An 18,804-nucleotide genomic window follows, 5' to 3' on the forward strand; every position below is an offset into this window, starting at 1 on the left:
TTTTGTCACTTTTACGTCGCTTTTTGGGGCTTTTTTGTTGCGTTTGCTTCACATTTTTGTCACTTTTTTGTTGCGTTTTCATCATATTATCATCATATTATCATCATGTTTTCATCACGTTTTTTGTCACGTTTATGTTGCTTTTTCAACACTCTTTAATCGTGTTTTTTATTGTTGCTTTTCCGGCATGTTTTTGTCTCTCTTTTGTGACTCTTTTATCACTTTTTTGTGTTTTAATCCTCCCGTTGTCATTGCTATTTTGACCCTTTTTTTTCTCCAAGAAGCTTTTAGATCTGGGTAAAGCCGAACTGAAGAAAATGTGCTTGGTTCAGGTGGGGGTTAAGATATGAATATGGATTTTACATGAATGAAGAGAAGTGTTTGGATTATGGCCTTTTTGCCCTAGAGGAGCAAATCATCATTTAACAGCTCAAACTTTCACTAAAGCAGCTGTTTTCGTTCTTTCAGGTTGTGTTTAGTTCAATGACCAACTTTCCAACTCTCGCAATGCATTGTGGTCTATATTGACCCGTCTAGAGACAGAATGCATTGTGGGAAATTTTGAGTACACTAGTCTTTCCTCTCTGGTCACTGGGACAGCATTACAACATGGGGTGACCGTGATACAGTGTGGACAGAGGACACCGCTCTTAGTCTTTGTAGCTTTGAGTCAAGATGTAAAGTGCAGATGACAGGTTTTAATGCTTTTGAAAATAGGACTCATTTAGATGGACAATATCTGTTGTAAGCATTAATTGTTTTATTTCAGTGAAGCAGTAAATTAGTGATGAAATGTTGGGCAGGGGCAGTAATGTTGGGCACCAGCCGCCTGCAGCGCCTCCTCTTAAACACGCCTAATGTTTGCCTCTATCTATGTCACTTCCTGTCAGTGTCCAATAAGGAAGTGAAACTATAAACATAGAAAAATTGTCAAACTAAAGAAAACTGGGTCAAATTATAGAGAAATATAATTGTCTTTACTAGTACAAAATGTGTGTCTCATGTGCACTTTAAAGAGCGGGTTTTCTGCCTTTTGCAGGTGTTTGAAAATGTCATATTGATAAAAACCAGCTGAAACTAAATGTCCAGTCATTTCACTTCCTGATTTTCAAGAGCTCTGCCTAAAAGCTCATTTGACCTCCCTTCCCTCGCTCGTATTTGCTGCGTAGGTGTATCAACAAAGAGAAAAGATTATGATTTTGAAAACATATTTTTATTTTTAGTGATTATTAGTAACTGAAGTTTGTCAGTACACATAAACCAAGGCAATTGTGAAAAGGTGACCAAGGCGCTGTAGTAATGAATTCCTTTCCTCTGCCCAGGTGTCCCGGTCTGTGTAACGGGAACGGCCAGTGTTTGGAGTGGGGCTGCGTGTGCTTCCCCGGCTTCGGCTCGTACGACTGCAGCTCCCTGTCTGGTAAAGTACTTAACATTCCCCCCGCGGTGCGTTCATGGAGGCTGTAAAACACATTTAACAGATATACACCCACTCACAGGCCACATCGCTTTTGTAAAATGTTTGAATAAGTGGCATGATTCTTGTCTGACTGAACCGCTTCCCTTGAGCTCACGAGTGTTTGCTTGTGAAGACCAGATCCCGGAGATCAGCGAGCTGGAGAGGGGAGGCCTGTGTGACGTACGACAGGGCGCCTGCAGCGGCGTCCGCGTGCTCGGCCTGGGCTTCAGAGACTCCTACGAGCTCAAGTGTGAGTTTGTCAAAGAAAAGGTACATTACTCTGCTTGGACACCAGAGACGACTCGACTCAGCTCGCACTGTTGGGGAGTAGAGCTGAACCCGATCTTCCACACGTTATTGTTCTGTTTTCTGGTTCTAGATGACAAATATTTTAGTTATTAGAGGTCGACTGATATATCAGGTTTTCTGCATTGGAAAGAGCGAAGTCAGGGCTTTCAAACGAGTCCTCCCACAACTAGGCCTCAGTGGAACAGAGAAACATCACAATGAAAATTGGTCAGCTTTGACCAAAGGTAGTTAGTTTCACTAAACCTCAGTGAACATGGACATGCTGCATGTCATTTTGAAACACAGAACCTGGAGAATTCAATCGTTGTTCAATCTGGTTAAACTCCACAATTGACAGAAACTAAGACTGAATCACCTAAAGCAGGGGTCCTCAAATACGGCCTGCGAGATGATTTAAACCCCTGACTTGTAGAGCATAAATCCCTGAGTATGTAAAACAAAAGTAAGTCTCGAGCCCATTCCTGTGCGAAGTTATGATTAAATAACCAGTATACTCATTACAGCTACTAGGGGGCAACTTAAATAAATAAAAAAGAATCCAGCAGGGCCACTGACTTAAGAGACCAGGATATAAACAACACATTATAGCCACATGGTAAATGAAGCTTAACACCACAGAGTGTGGAGTGAATGAAAAATGACACCTTTGAGAAACTTGTGACAGCACAATACAATACAATACAATACAATACAATACCATACCATACCATACCATACCATACCATACCATACCATACCATACCATACCATACCATACCATACCATACCATGTTATACTTTGGTCACATTACGAAATGATGTTTTTTTAAATAGCAGTTGTGGGGATGACTGTGCCAGGCGAGTAATCTCTACTTCACAATGAGGCCTGCTGCATTTGGATTGGGTCATACAATTCCATGTTACAGCCAACCCGGCCCGGCCCCCCATCACAGTCAGGGACGATAATGTGGACCCGTGAGAAAAAAGTTTGAGGACCCCTGACCTAAAGTAATACCATAAAATTGGCCTCTGCTTGAGCGGCCAAGGGATTATAGACCAGACATTTGGAAAAAATTGCCAAAAATATCTAAGCATAAGAAAAAGTCATATTGGTCGACCTCTAGTTGGTATTGGAAAGAGCATCATTCAGGTATTGGTATCGAAAAAACAAGTGTCGTTAAAGTATCGGTAAAGGTTTTTTTAACGGGACCCAGCCCTACGTAGTAATGCAATAATGATTATTTTTATAAATATTGTGCCTCTGTAAAAGCTTGTCATCTTTGGCTTGTTGCAGCTGAAATATTTCATCAAGTGAAAAGCGCAGAGTTTGGAACAAGCACAGAGCGGTGAAGGTCTAAGGAGGCTCTGAGTGGATAAAAGAGCTGTCCCTGTCACCACTGAAACGTCTTTACCCACGAGTCCCTTTGTCTTCTCTCTTTGTGCCAAGTTTGTGTCAGGAGAGTGGCTTCTGGATGAGCCAGTGTTCGTCTTGGCCTCGTTCCTGGACGTGACAGCTCTGGAGTGCCAGCTTCCCCCGGAGGACAGCCAGCACCCCCCCGGGACCCCCCCGCCGGCCCAGAGACCGCGGGCCCGCTGGCAGATCAGAGTCAGTGCTGTCTGCTCACTAATCCCAAAGACAAATGTGTTTACTGAACTCCCATCACCCGCCACATGTCGCACTCACAAAGTCATCTTGAACACACTGACTCACCGCACTCGGGGTTTGATCGGGCTCTGGTGTGGACTTACAGCTCACTCTTATCTAAACTAGTCCAAAATGGCAGAGAGCTACTTCTGCTTAGAAGGCACTCAAGGTAACTTTGAAGGCACTCAACGTACGATTATAGAGCTCTCTCTGGCAGTGGCGTAGCAAGGGTACCAAGGGGCCCCAAGCAAGAATGTCAGTGGGGGCTCTCTGGTGGCCGCTCGGTGTACTGCGCACTGGGAGAGAGGACGTCATTTTGGCAGGAATGGGTCACCTGACAACTCTCTTAATGCAGTTCTCTGCATACGTTTCCCTCAGAACAGAAGGCTGAGGTTTTTTAGGTCATGAAGAGTTACAATAAACTGGCTTCACTATATATAATCTGGAGGAGACATGAGTAAAAAAGTCTGTCCACTGCTCATTTTAAGTTAACATTAGGAAACCATGACTCACTAAAGCAGCAGCAGGATGGGGATGAACAGCGCCACAGAGCACTGGTGGAGAGATGATGTAACTGCATCACCAAAATCATGAATCAGGGGGCCCTAGACTGTTTGCCTGCCTTGCCTTATGGCAAGCTACGCCTCTGCTCTCTGGAGAGTGCCAAATCAAGGTCTTAAAATGTGAAATATCATTAAAAGACAATAATGGCCTCACTGTTTTTGCTGCAAATGTTAATTAGATACAACAAATATGGTCATGAACACATTTATCTGGAGTTTTGGTTAAAATCAGACAGAATATTGGGTTCAAAATTTTCCCATTTTGTCCAATTTGCTTTTGTATATCAAGATTTCGCCTATTTGCTGGAAGCTTTAGAACCACAATATGCACAGGCATTATACGTATACTGGCCAAGTCATGCTGCTAATGACCAACTAGACTGAGAGAATGCTACTTTTGCTGTCAAAGAATGGATTTAAAGATCATATTTGGCTGTCTTCACACCTTTACTCTCTAAGTGCTACAGGAAACTTCTAATTGCTCTGAAAAGAGTCTTCATATTTCTGTTATTGTCACTCCACTGATAGCACACGGGACAGCTTAAATATATTGTGTATATGCTGGAGAATAATGATATTTATTTCAGGATTCATTTATTTTTCTCTCCCCGAGAAGTCAGTTGCAAACATAAATACAAAGACATGAATACATCACAAAAAGGCACAGATAAACATAACAAGAAACACCCTCAGTGGCCTTTACACAGTCACAGCCGTTGTTCTTGTTAATGAATGTGATGGAGTGTGGTGCAAATGAGCTTTTACAGCAGTTGTGTTCACAGAGGGGGGATCCTAAACCATGAGGCGTCCTGTCCCATCCCCCATTATGTTACCAAGCTGTGGCGCGGGGTAGACAAAGCCACTGCAGCCTCTCTCTTCTCCACAGCTCTTGTGCAGTCTTAGTGATCCTTGTTTATTCAGACACATTAAAAATGTTACAAAGGTGAAGCATGTGATTGTTTCAGGTTTCCAATGACGGCTACAGCTACAGCAACGCCAAGATCGCGACGCTGTACGACGGGATGTGCCAAGTCTGCAGCGCCAGCGCCGACCCCCCCTGCACTCTCAGGGTAAGTCCCACTCGCTCAGGTTAAGAACATTCCTTACTCTCTGAGCTTTGGGACTAAATTCCTCTTCCAGACTGCAGTGTTTTGTTTGTGTCGTGGCTGTCTCTCTCTCACACGCCGCTCTTGGTTTTTCCACTCCCAGGAGAAGACGTGCCACATCGACGGCGTTTGCTACAGCGCGGGCGAGAGCAGCCCCAGCAGCCCCTGCCTCGTGTGCCGCCCACGGTCTGCACCTCACGCATGGTCCGCGGCAGAGAGTACGTACACAGCACAGCCAACTGGACGACTGGAGATAAATCAAGAAACTTAATATATGTTAATGCACAGTCTAGGCTGAGTTTTATCTTTATATTTATACTATTCAAATAAGAATTCAATTGTAACAGCTCTTTTTCAGACCCTGACCACAATAGTAGCACGTCATCAATACATCGGCACGAAATCTATTCAGTTCAGTATACACACATTTTTTCATGTACAAATTAGCATCGCTCTGTGCGAAGCATGCTCCCATCGCAGTGCCTGTTGTTGCTGATTCTGAAACAGAAAAACATTGTTGTTTTAAAGTCCATTCTGTCAGTACCTCAATAAGTCCAGCAGGTGGCATTTCTTCTGGCGCTCTCTTTTTGAGGAAATGTTCTAGTGCTGCTCCATCTTGATGAGAAATGTTTGAATATAATGATTCCACATTCATTACATTACGTTACAAGAAATCCCCATTCTGTGTTTTTCATATGTTTTAGTTTCTTAACACTTGTGTGCTATCTTGGATGAAGGATGGCAGGAAACTGACAAGTGGTTTGATGTGGAAGTCAATATATTTAGATAGAGACTTTGGGAGCATGTCGAATGCTGGAATACGTGGGTCTTTGCCTTGTAGAAAGTCTTCACTTTGTGTGATCCAATTTTCATCTTTCTCATTTGAGTAGGGCTGTGAGCTCAGATTTAAGTTCCTCTAGGTTTGAATGTAGAAGGATGTAATACAATTATTTAGCTGCCTCAATGCTTCTGCAACATACTGGTCTCTCCGCCATAACACCACAGCTCCTCCTTTATCTGCTCGTTTGATAATTATCCTTTCATCAGTAGACAATCCATCTGATGCCTCTGATGCCCTCTTTAGTGGGGGAGTACATGGAGGAAACCTACACAGACACAGGGAGAACATGCAATATCCACAGAGAGGCCCTGTTCAGGTGGGGAAAGAACCCGAACCTTCTAGTTGTGAAGCACTAACCGCTAACTGCTGCGCCACCGTGTCCAGTATGTAGATGTCCAGTGTGGTCATAGTACACTGACTTTCCCTCCCACAGAGAACCGTCCCCCTGTGTTCCAGCCTCGGCCCCCCGCCCTGCGCTCCTTCCACGGGGAGACTCTGAGGTTCCAGCTACAGGCCCGGGACCCGGAAGGCTCCGCTCTGCTCTTCAGGCTGGACTCGGGCCCAGAGGGCTCCGCAGTGTCTCCGTCTGGACTGCTCACGTGGAGGGCCTCAGCCGACGCCGCAGACTCGCACACGTTCAGGGTGACTGTGACCGACCACTGCCACGCCCAGTCCACGGCCAGCGTACAGGTGAGGAGGCTCTTGGTTCACTGAGGATGAAAAACATGCTTTAACCTGCAGCTGAAAGTGGTTTGCCTAAAGCGCAGATGAGGATCTAAGCATGTTTGAACTTGCCATTCCTCATTTGAAAGCTTAGTACCTTCAGAGTTCAGTCCCTGAGCATTTTACCCCTTGAGACCCTCACTGTAACTGAGCACATTGTCCCCACTGTTTTGTCTGGTTTTTGACACGCTTTTGCTGCTTTTGTTGCTGTTTTGTCACATTTACGTCTCATTTTTGTCGCTAATTTGTCACTTTTTTCAAGAAGCTTGTCAAGCTGGGTAAAGTCAAACTGGAGGAAATGTCGTCAGTTCAAGTGGGGGTTAAGAGGATGATAGCATTAGTCCTTAAAGCAGTACTATGTAACTTGTTTTCCTTAATAAATCCTTCACGTAGTCCCCTTGATGGGATGATTGGGGGTCTTTCGTTTTGGTGTCTCTGGCCAGAAAACCACACTTGCAGTTTTCTTGAATCCGGGTGGGAGTCACCAATACACACTAATAGACTCATGAAGAAGAACAGGCTAACGGGCAAAGCTAACTGCAGGCTAGCGCCACTTAAACTGTATTTACAGTCAAGTTTGAGTGAAAAAAATCATCTCCATTGTGTAATTGGATGAACAATATCCCTCTGTGCCTTTGTCTTTTCTAATTACTCTCACGGACAATTAATGAGTAAAAAAAACGCAACACGCTGTGACACCTGCAGTGGCGCTTATGGCCTCTAGGGGTTACTTAGTACTGCTTTAAATAAATGCACTCAAATCCCTGAGCTGTTGCCTAAACTCATTTCTAGCTCCCACAGACCCTCCACATCTGTTCACCTGAGTTCATTAGAAGCTTGTCTTAGCCGGAGGTCATTGCGAGACAGATGTTTTAGCCTCTGACTTCCTGGTTTGCACTGGAGACTGGAGCATTAAAAGCATTAAAAGTCATTAAATGAATTGTGCCAAAATGAAGGCCTTAAATGTCATTAAAAAGCATTACATTCTTCCTCCTTTAACACACTTACATGAGAGTTGCATTATAGCACATAAGTCTCAAAATGTGTACTTTGCTACATGTGTTGTTTATGCTGATAACTGTGTGTTGCTCACAAGATTGATTCGATTTTCGTGTTTCATCCATTCGATTTTCAGAGCAGTGTGTGCAGGAGGCTGGGTGAGCGGGGAAAGCCAGACTCAGAGCAAGGTTCACTACTCCATCTACTGACAGAACAATATATAGACATAGCTGAGGGCGGCTTTAAGGCCTTTAGTAACAAGAGTAAATGTTGCAAAGCCAAATTATGCAGTGAAAGTACCAGCTGTAGAAGTAATCAAGTAAAAACATGAATACTTCCAAAAACATGAAGATAGTTCTCAAGTGAACCTCCCGGACGGCAACCCGACGGGGACAGATCATCTTGTTGTGAGTTATGGGCATTGACAACTGGACAGCGCCACATATTGTCACATTTTAAAGCCTTAAAATACACAATCCAGAACAAGATATGTGGCCAGCTTTCACTCTTTACTTTGGGGCTTATGTAGAAATGTAGTGGAGTAGAAAGTATTATATTATATATCTTTTTAATTTTCTGGAGTACAAGAAAGAATACTTCTGATATCCTCGAAAATGCTTAAGAAGTACAATACTTCGTTAGTTATGTAGCTTGTATATCAGTCTTCTCTCAGATCTACAGTAGATGTTAAAAATATACATCACGAACTAACACTTGAATCCGAAAAACATAAATGGCACTGTATAAGTTGTGTGTGTTCCTCAGGTGTCTGTGCTGCCCTGCTCTTGTCAAAACGACGGCTCGTGCGTGTCCAGCCCCCTCGTCCCCCCCGGCGGCGGAGAGTACCTGTGCGCGTGTCCCGAGGGCTTCAGGGGGGGGCGCTGTGAGGAGGACGTGGACGACTGCAAACCAAACCCCTGCAGATACGGACGCTGCATCGACGCGGCCAACGCCTTCACCTGCATCTGCCCGCCGGGGGCCACAGGTAACAGAGCGAGGGGTGGGGCCATGCGGACACTGGTGGCGGAACGGGTTTCTCAACTTGTCCACGGAGAACGCTTGCTTCTTGCCTAAACTTGTGGGTTTCTTCGATAGCCTTGTCCCGGTCCGTCTTCATTGCTAATTTCTCTTTTTGAAATGTCTGGAACATACGATGAGACTCTTGGAGCGTGGAGTCTGTCTCTCACACTCTCCTCCAGGCTGTCGTAGTATTTAGAGACTTCATCTTGGAGCACAAGGTTCTTTTGTTGCTCCTCCATCAGTTTTTGATTTGTCTGATGGACCTGGTCTTGTATCTTCTTGCAGGAGACCATTTTTTTGTCGAGGGTCAGCTGCAGAGTGTGGTTGGCTCTCTGTTGTGAGTCCAGATCTTTATTGAGGACTTCAACCTGTTTCCTCAATGCAGAAATGGTCTCTCTAGCTTCTTCTACGGCAGTTGTATTGGCCTCCTTCATGGACATGCTCCTGTAGAAGAGTCTTCATTTCCCCCTCCATCTGGTGGACTTCTTCTGTCAGGGCGACGTGGTTCATCTCAAGCAGCGTGAACTGTTCAAACTTGAGATGATTCTCCGCCAGCTCCTCGTCCTGCCGTTGTAGCAAAAGCGTTTGCTGTCCGACCTGGTTTTCCAGGTCCTTAATCTTCTTACGAAGACTCGCGTCTGCTACTTTGAGCTGTCCGTAGTTTGTCTTCAGGGCGTTGATAACCAGCTGCATACTGTCTTTCTGATTATCTTTTTCCTGTTGAAGGAGGAGAATTTTGTCATCCTGCTCTGACACGGCCGCTCGAAGCCTAAAGTTCTCCTCGTTCAGACCCTGGTTTTGGCCGTTTAGAGCCTGGACATCGGCTCTACTCTCCCTCAGGGCCTCGCGTTCGATGAACAGTACCTCCTGTGAACGCAGGGTTTCGTCGGCGAGGTCCCTCGCTAACGAGGAGTTTACTTGACACTCGCTCTGCACCTGCTTCTGCAAAGAGAGATTGACCCTCTCCGCTGAACAGAGCGCAAGCCGGAGCTCCTGAATGAGCGCGGCAGCAGAAGAACGCTTCTTCCCCAACATCCCCCAACATTTCCTGGCTTTTTTCACTTGACAAAACAACATAATTACATCCAGTATTTCCTCAGTATGGTTCTGTCATTGTGTGATTGTAGGTCGCACCTGTCGAGAAGATGTGGATGAGTGTCTGACCCAGCCCTGTTTCCCTGGAGTGGGATGTAACAACACCCTGGGCTCCTTCACCTGTGGACACTGCCCTGCTGGATACACCGGGGACGGGAAGAACTGCTCACGTTAGTCACATTTTTACAAATCAGACTGACAGATTCTTACACATGTATTATTTTAATGATCCTACTGTTTCAGGAGGAGCACAGCTGTCACTGCGGCCCAGGCTCTCCCCCTGCAGCAGGACGCCCTGTCACCCAGGGGTGCAGTGCTTCGAGAGCGTCCACGTGGCAGCGGGATACGTCTGCGGGCCATGTCCTCGCGGTTTCCAAGGAAACGGCCGCACATGCAGGAGAACCAGTAAGACCGCTAAGACTTCAAACTGTAGAGGGGATAATGGTGTTCTTCACTGGCCAACCCGGTGAGTCTTTCATTACGACTCCAAGGATCCCCTTCTTTGAGGGTGCTCCTGATTATTTTACTTCCAAAAAAAGTTTAAAAAAATCAGATTTATTTGTACTTTCTTGTCTATCTGAAACAAGCCTTAGAATAAACAATTTCAGAGTCTAACTTATCTAATTTATTGCTTTTAAATACCGTAAATGACATCAGCAGGTTAGAAACAACACTGAGTGCTCGAGACAGATGAAGGATTCCCCCAGACACGTATGAATGGAATAAGTCCTGGTGTGTTTTACAGACCAGGGAGCAGCTGTCCCGCACAGCCTGGCCCCCACCAGCTCCAGCTCCTCCAGGAAGCAGGCCTCGCTTAGACCCCACAGGCCCTCAGACAGGAACCACGCCATCGCCCTGACACCCACCGTCCCGCGAGCCCAACCCAGCGGGACGCAGCTGACCCCGGGAGTGCCCTGTGAGCCTGACGCTGCTGGTCTGTCCCAGTGCGGCTCCTGCCCTCCTGGATACACGGGGGATGGGGTCACATGCAAAGGTGCTCAAGAGTGATCACATCAGTGTGTTTTAGCAGAAAAAAGGTGTTGGAATATCAGTATTAGTCCTTTGCAGTCAAGTTATTTCGATTAGAAAACCAACAAACTAACCACATCTCAAGAAATTGTAAAACTATTGTAAAGATTGTTCATTTATTTAGATTGATTAAGACAATTGTACCAGTATATGATTGTATTCAGACATATTTAAAGGTGCATTATGCAACTTTTTCAAGAAAAAAAGTTGATATTAGTGTGTATTTGACCCTTTAGTGGCCCAGTAACTGTATGAGTGGTTGTTTTTTTAGGGTTCATACACATTTACTCCAGAAAACCTACCAGAAACTCTTCAATCTAAACTCTAAAATGTTGATTTGAAAGAGGAGTCAAAGAAGAAACAAAATCCCTCCTGCGCCCCAGGCCTGGAGAGCTCTGTCATGCTGATGCTAATGAAGCTGAAACTCAGCCCAGGACAGATCAATAGGCAGGTAACTAGCAGTGATCAGCTGAGATTCGGGCCGTTCAGACTCGGGCTGGGCGATATGACGATATTAGACCGTCTGACGATCTCCAGAGCTGACGATCTGCCATTTTTTGTGGGATCGTTTTATCACGGTTCTAAGCACTTCTGCACAGTTGACTCTTTTCACGGTCAGTGAAACTCATGCTAACTTTCTGCTACGCAATGACGGACGCTAATGCGAGCATTTAGCAGCGAGCCTCATCTACAGTCGCATACATGACCAGACTCCTCAATCTGGAGCTTTAAACCCAGCGTTCTGTCTGGTGTTTATGTCAGTGTCTTTCCCCTAACGCCGCTGCTCTGCGCAGATCGCAGCGTTTGTTTATTTATTTACATGTGCACATGTGCGAAGAAGCGAGTGTGTCCTTCATCCTTTCAGTTCTGTCAGGCGCCGCATCGTCTCATTTCTTTAACGTAAATCCTGGGCTGGGTTTGCAAATGCGCTGTTTATCCAAGTCTTTGAAAATATAAGACTTGTCCAACTTTGGTGAATCTCTTGGTCAAGTAACAGCTTATGCTAACGAACTGCTTCTGGTTTGCCTTTTACACAATAAAAGTCACTGCATGTTATCGCTTCAGTAAGACTCTTATTGTGAAAGGTCAGACAGCGACAGAGTGTCAGATCACAGCAGCCTGACGTCATGAGAGACGTCTCCGAAAATATCAACAACACGAACAACCTTTACCAAACTTATTTTACTTTTATTGTCTGGAGTTTTATTATGTTTTTAATGTATAGGGTTAATTTGCTGTAGTTCTAAGTCTATTTTTGCTGTGTTGATTATCACAAAGTTGAATAAATTAGTCTATTCATTCAATATTTTTCTTCTTCAGTGTGTAATTTAAGTTATTGTAGTTACTAAAAAAATGTGATATTCTATTTTTGTCATATCGCCCACCCCTAGTTCAGACTGAAACTCAGGGTGAGTTAGGACTTAGAACTACAAAGATTCATGCACACAAAGATGTTTACCCACAGGTGAGAGCAGCTGTTAATAGAGGAGAAGGACTGTCCTCCCAGTGGTCTATATCGAGTCTGCGGGCTGAGCTGTTTTTTCAAAAAGCCATACTGGACAAGACATGGTCGGTTCCGGTGGGGGTTAAGAGGTTGAATGTGTGTGTTCAGCTGTGTGCAGGTTCCCGTGTGGACAGAACATGGAGTGCAGTCTGCCCAACACGTGCACCTGTAAAGAAGGCTACACTGGGTACAGCTGCCACATCGGTGAGAGCTGAGTTCCAAATCAAACCTGAAATATTATTATTCAAATTCTCACTGAAACCTTCCCTCCACCAGCGGTTTGCCGTCCCGACTGTAAGAACCAGGGCCGCTGTGTTCGTCCCAGTGTTTGCGAGTGTCCCGCGGGCTACACTGGACCGGCCTGTGAACGAGGTCATGATTTCTCCTTCTCTTTTGACTTCAGTGTGTGCTGTATGTACTTATAATGGTCATCTCTGCAGCACACTGTGAGCCCCCCTGTCAACACGGAGGAACCTGCGCCGCCAGAAACCACTGCACCTGCCCCTACGGCTACGTGGGCCCCAGATGTGAAATCAGTGAGTGGACAAAAGAAGTCTAAAACAACCAAAGTCATGGGAATATAATTAGTGAAAATTCTATTGGATGTGCTGTGAGATGCTTTTTTTTGGGAGCGCACCTGATTACAAGCCACACCAGCTACATCTAACCTCTTTATCTACGTCTTAAAGGGGGGGTATTATGCAAAATGGACTTTTTCAAGCTTTCCATCATGTTATTCTGTCACTCCCCCATTAAAAACATGGCTGAAGTGTTGCCTTGGCACATTCACGTATGTTTGAGTAATTTGTAAAAACTCTGATGGCGGCCATTTTAGGGATAGGTTTGCCTGAGTCCTCCTAGGAACGCCCCCACCTCCTGGAGACGCCTCCGAGCTTTGGTCACCAGCCGAGTAACCAACCACTGCTCCTCAGCAGAACCCCCTCCCCACTGATGCCACAGACAGCGTGTGGAGGGGGCGTGTCTAAAGGCTCAGAGGTTCTTAAAGAGACAGAGGCCTATTTCAAGACATTCACTACAGCCATTTTGAGAGAGACATTTTATACAAGGCAGTTATTCTAATTTACTGCATTTACAGACCAGCAGAAGGTTTGTCATCATTGTAGTGTGATATAGACTGGTGCTATGGGACTGAAAAAAAGCATAAAACCCCCTCTTTAACCAAGCACATTTTCTCCAGTTCAACTTTACCCAAATCTAAAAGCTTCTTTTAAAAAAAAAGTGTCAAAATTGTGACAAAAACGAGACGTAAATGAGGATGAAAACGTCTCAATCACTTAGACTGATCAGAAACTCACTTAAGTTGCACAGAAGTTGCAGAGTTAAGGAATAGTTGCTCAGGAAATTGTGAAATATTGGAATAGTTGTGGAAAAGTTCCAATGCCGCACTGAGCTCGCGGAGTTCTCCAACTCCTGGAGGGACTGATTTATTTGTGTTTTCTTAGATGAAGCCGTGTCCATGATGCACAAATCATGGATTCTGATCTGATTCTGATCGATCCTGTCTGTCTCACTCCTGTGCTTCCTGCTAGAGCGCCCCCTAGAGGCCATTATGCTGTAATCCATCAATTAGCCACATTGCTGTTTAGGGTTGAAAGAGTGTGGAGAAAGTAGTGGCTCTCTTAGTGATGTGTCGATACAGATACGAGCACCTTCATTAGAGTGCGCGTTAGGGCTGGGACAAAATATCGGACCGGATTTGGATCGTAATACTTTGTGCTGCAATACCAAGTATCGATACTTTTTCATCCCAATGCTTTCAGTACTTGTGTTTGGAGGCATTTTTATGGTCATACATTTTTTTTGTGGTCATACCGCATTTGCTCTGCCCAATCCCGTCAGACCTCAGAAGCTAAGCAGGTAGGGCCTGGTCGGTACTTGGATGGGAGACCGTTTAGTAACACCAGGAAGCCAAGCGAATGTAGTGAGTGAGTGGTTGGTGGTGGTCAGAGGGGCCGATGGCGCAGACTGGTTGCCTCGCTTCCGTCAGTCTACCCCAGGGCAGCTACCACCACCGGGTATGGAGTGAATGAATAATGCAAGGTAAAGCGTCTTTGAGTGTCCAGAAAAGCGCTAAATAAAACCAATGCATTATTATTATTATTTTATCCCACACTCCTTTGCTTTTCTAATAACAGCTTTGTTATATTTTGTGTTAATGCACTTTTCGATCTTTACACTTCAATAACTGTCAAATGGCATTGGGTTTATAAACTTTACACACATGACTATGCTCTTTTTATACATTTTAAAGGGGCTAGATGCAAGTTGGTCATTTTATACTCACTACTGCCACCTCAGGTCATACGTGTAACTACAGCTTCTATATTAAGCTCGTGCATGACGACACTTCAGACCCGAAGTAACAGCTTTCTGAGTGACAGGGCAGGATTTTAGAGGCAGTTGTGGTGAACAGGTCTGAGCTCATTCTACACATTAGGACATGGAGGAACATGTAGGGGGTGGAAAATAGATAATTTTACCATTTTTAAACTCTGTATTGTCCCTTTAAGGTAAACATATTACAAATCAGAATTACTTATTGTATCGCAAAACGTATCGGATCGTGACAAAAGTGGATTGTGCCAGCCCTAGTGAGCGTGGATACCAAATACCGATCAAATCAACTTAACTCGTAGACTGAGTTGTTCATAGCAGGTGGGTCAGTAATTAGTTACTTTATTCAGTTATGATTACTTGAACTTGAATGTAAAGTTATTTATTTATTTAATTTGTTGGAGGATTTGGGCTAAAAAGCATATGTATTTTGTAATGGTTTCTAGTGCTTTATGTTAGATGTGCAGCCGTTTGATGCAGCCGTTTCTCCAAAGTGAGGTTTGATAAACAGCATTTAATTTGTGAAATGCAAAAGTGAGCATGTCTTTCTTTTTTCCCCTGTTCTGCGGTCCACAGTGGTGTGCAGCCGGCACTGTGAGAACGGCGGCCAGTGCGTGGCTCCAGACGTGTGCAGATGTGAACCGGGCTGGCACGGACCCACGTGTGCTTCAGGTACGGCATCAAAATAAATATAAATCAAATAAATCTAGGTCCTCATTCTTGTTGTGTGTTTTCCAGCATTATGTGACCCTCTGTGTGTGAATGGAGGAACATGCACCAAACCCAACGCCTGCGTCTGCCCCAGAGGCTTCTACGGCTCGCACTGTCAGATCGGTCAGTCGACAACAAAAAGTCACCATCCTGTTATGGGCCAGTGTTAAGGCCTTAAAGGTCATTCAAACGCATTAAGGCGAGAAGAAGACACCATTTTTTATGCAGTGATCAGTTTTTAGACTGTTGTTTTCTCACGGAATATCTTGGATAGACCAAACACACCCAGTACAATTGTTTATTGTATTGTCCAAACCAGGTGAAGATAGAGGCGACCAAGCTCTTCCATGTTTTCCCTATTTAAATATGGTTACATGAAGTTTTACACGATAAAGTGTAGTTACACACAATTAAACAATGTGGATTTTCTAAGCGGATAAAGGAAGGAAATATATTGTAAGGCGTAATAATACCAGGAGTAGTTCGGCGGAGTACTCCTGGTATTAAGGAGTACTTTGGCGGAGTACTCCTTACTGCACGGATGTCTAACTACTCCTGGTATTGTTACGCTATTTATGAACCTAAATAGCCAGTCATAGCTTTAATGTAGAAAAGTCCAGTTATTCTTTGTTAATGTTTTTCCTTTACAGTTTATTAATAGATAGCCGATAATCAGGGGCGGATCTAGAGGGGTGGCATGGGGTGGCAGCTGCCACCCTTTGCAGAGGCCACCCCATTGATGTCATGTTATGTCTTACATCAAAAGCTACTGGGGTGCTTACAGAGGTTCACTCTCAGCTAGTAATTTTTTAACAGGACAAAGAATTATAAAAAACTTTATAGCTAAATAAGGAGCCAGGTGCCAACTCCTGCGGCACCCAAGATGATTTCTTTTTTTTTTTTTTTTTTTACAAAAGTTTAAATTTTATCTGAGTTAGAAACCCCCACTTATATTATGGACAATGCAACTATTTGTATAAGATTTTGGGAGACTCAGCCGGCATCTAAATGGAAAAATGATCTCTGACCCTGCTTACCACCCTGTGATTTTATCTCTAGATCCGCCCCTGCCTATAATTTATAACATCTAAAAATAGACTTTAAAGAGGGCCACTTTTTTTTCATTCACAGTAACTACTTTTTAGAAAGTCTCTTGGCATCGTTTAATATTGGCTATTGGCAGATATTCAAACCCCCAGTATCGGTATTTGAAGCAAAACAGTTGTATTGGTGCATCTCTAGTTAAAACTAAGATGTGAAACGAGAAAACTGGCTAAAAATCTCAACATTGACCACTGTGTGAACAATGATCTCACCTGCAGTGTCTCGCCTTCAATTTGACCCTCTACAAACCTTGACTAGAGAAGTGTGCACATCTGCTCCAGGACTAAATCCTTCTCTCTTTGCAGCCTTGTGTAGCCCCCCCTGTAAAAACGGAGGCCAGTGCATCCGGAACAACGTGTGCTCCTGTCCGTCGGGCTACACGGGGAAGCGCTGTCAGAAGAGTGAGTCAGCAGACGGTCAGGTATCACATCAGCCCGGACTCATGCGTGACCCGTGTGCTTTCCGTGTGCTCAGGTGTGTGTGAGCCCATGTGTATGAACACGGGCAAGTGTGTGGGTCCCAACACCTGCTCCTGCGCGTCGGGCTGGAGCGGCAGCAGGTGCAACGTCCGTGAGTAACTGACTACTGCACTTGTCTTCTACTAGTGGAATGAAACTAGTTTTGTCACAGCTGACGTGGGAGGAACATTTGAAGCTGTGAGAAAATGTTATTGAAATGTTTTGTTTGTTAATATATATGATGGAGATCCGACACCGCTGACAAACTCATCTTCCACGTGCACAATGTTTGCCCCTCCAGCTGTCTGCCTGCAGAAGTGTAAGAACGGCGGGGAGTGCATTGGACCCAACACCTGCCAGTGTCCCGCCGGGTGGGAGGGCCTGCAGTGTCAGAGCCGTAAGTTCACCCCCCCTGCCTGCTGCATCAGGTCACGTTCATGGAGTTTGACTGTGTGTTTGTGTGCTCAGCGGTTTGTAATCCGCCCTGTCTGAACGGAGGGAGGTGTGTCCTGCCCGACTACTGCCACTGTCGAAGAGGCTTCAAAGGACTCACCTGTGCCGTGAAGGTGAGCCACGCCCACCTCCAGAGCCCACACTGGGGTCAGAAGCAACAGACGGAATTGATCTGCCCCCGACAGTGACGAGTGCACAGCGTTCTCACATCAAGCTGGCAGTGGTTCATCAGTGAAACTTTCACAGTCAGGGATAATTGAACAGTGGCATTTATAAAGAGTGCTTTATTTAACACATCATTCTGACATTTAGTTTTTGGGATTCCATTTGGCCGGTTGGTAAAGTCATCAAAATCGTTGCAGCGCAGAAGCGTATATTGTTGTCCATTGTGTGGCTGTTGTAGTTTTTAGGAATCAGCTGTTGGCGACACCATTTGGTTGGTTTGGTTGTTTCCTTCCCTGGTTTGGAAAATGGAATTGTTTTGATGAGGAGAGGAAACAGCCAAAGCTCCTTTTATCTATTAGGGGAAAAACAAGCATAGGCAAAGCCAGTGACGCAAAGTCTTTGACACGGTCAGTGAGGCTATTCAGCTTAAAAATGACATCAATTCAATGTCTCAAAGGACAATGAACAGAAATTGAAATGTTATTTTCGTGTGGAAAAATAATGTTCAGGATAATGCGGTGAATTCCCATTTGACTAACAATCAATCAATCAAAGTTTATTTATATAGCACTTTACAGCAACACCAGGAGGACCAAAGTGCTTCACAGAAAGATATAACACAGCCCTTTAGGTGTTCCACAGGGGTCAGTATTTGGCCCACTGCTGTTCTCGTACACTCCTGTTCCTAAAGGTGCATACACACCAAACGACCAATGACTTGGTGATGACTTGGTGGGGATGTCGGGGCAGTGTGCAAACAGAGGAGGGAAAAACACACAGATCATCTGAATTTGGAGCAACAGAAGCACTTCTACTATGTCATAAGACACAAGTGAAGAGGAAACACCGCCTAAAAAGAGGAGTTAAAGCATTTGGAAATTCACTTGTTACATTTGGCATTCAATAAGATCAGTTAGGTGTGCACGTAGCTTAACTGTAGAAAAACGTCATGGTCGACCTCATGTCGACCATGGTGAAAGAGATCATTTTGTCACTTTTTTGATGCAACTTAAGTTCTCTCACAAGGACAGTAAATGATGTGCTCACCTAAAAACTCTTGTCCCGTGTGTACAGGCTTCCCATGCGTGATGGGGGAAGAGGAACGGAGCAGATGTGCACAATGAAGAACACCAGCCTTTAGTGTGTGTGTGTGTGTGTGTGTGTGTGTGTGTGTGTGTGTGTGTGTGTGTGTGTGTGTGTGTGTGTGTGTTTGTGTGTGTGTGCCTGTGGTTGGACGTCGGCTGTTGCGCATGTAAAAGGAAGCGCTCTGATGTATTGCACTTGTTCCC

The 18,804-nt window shown here is 44.8% G+C and overlaps 1 protein-coding gene across 1 annotated transcript in view; it reads left to right on the forward strand.

The window, feature by feature from the left end:
- The window catches only part of vwde (von Willebrand factor D and EGF domains), a 37,577-nt gene extending 18,867 nt beyond the window's left edge, over positions 1–18,710 (forward strand). The window contains exons 13-32 of the mRNA XM_079562279.1: positions 1,323–1,417; positions 1,590–1,726; positions 3,192–3,350; positions 4,918–5,022; positions 5,162–5,276; positions 6,333–6,589; positions 8,387–8,606; positions 9,769–9,906; positions 9,980–10,141; positions 10,482–10,730; positions 12,378–12,473; positions 12,546–12,641; positions 12,710–12,805; positions 15,201–15,296; positions 15,363–15,458; positions 16,745–16,840; positions 16,914–17,009; positions 17,199–17,294; positions 17,366–17,463; positions 18,590–18,710. Of these exons, the coding sequence (XP_079418405.1) occupies positions 1,323–1,417; positions 1,590–1,726; positions 3,192–3,350; positions 4,918–5,022; positions 5,162–5,276; positions 6,333–6,589; positions 8,387–8,606; positions 9,769–9,906; positions 9,980–10,141; positions 10,482–10,730; positions 12,378–12,473; positions 12,546–12,641; positions 12,710–12,805; positions 15,201–15,296; positions 15,363–15,458; positions 16,745–16,840; positions 16,914–17,009; positions 17,199–17,294; positions 17,366–17,463; positions 18,590–18,604 (2,518 nt within the window). The 3' untranslated portion in view covers positions 18,605–18,710. The remainder of the gene's footprint in view (positions 1–1,322; positions 1,418–1,589; positions 1,727–3,191; positions 3,351–4,917; positions 5,023–5,161; positions 5,277–6,332; positions 6,590–8,386; positions 8,607–9,768; positions 9,907–9,979; positions 10,142–10,481; positions 10,731–12,377; positions 12,474–12,545; positions 12,642–12,709; positions 12,806–15,200; positions 15,297–15,362; positions 15,459–16,744; positions 16,841–16,913; positions 17,010–17,198; positions 17,295–17,365; positions 17,464–18,589) is intronic.
- The last annotated feature ends 94 nt before the right edge of the window (positions 18,711–18,804 follow it).

Source organism: Gobius niger (genome assembly GCF_951799975.1).
Source record: "Gobius niger genome assembly, chromosome: 8".
In the NCBI taxonomy this organism is placed as follows: domain Eukaryota; kingdom Metazoa; phylum Chordata; class Actinopteri; order Gobiiformes; family Gobiidae; genus Gobius; species Gobius niger.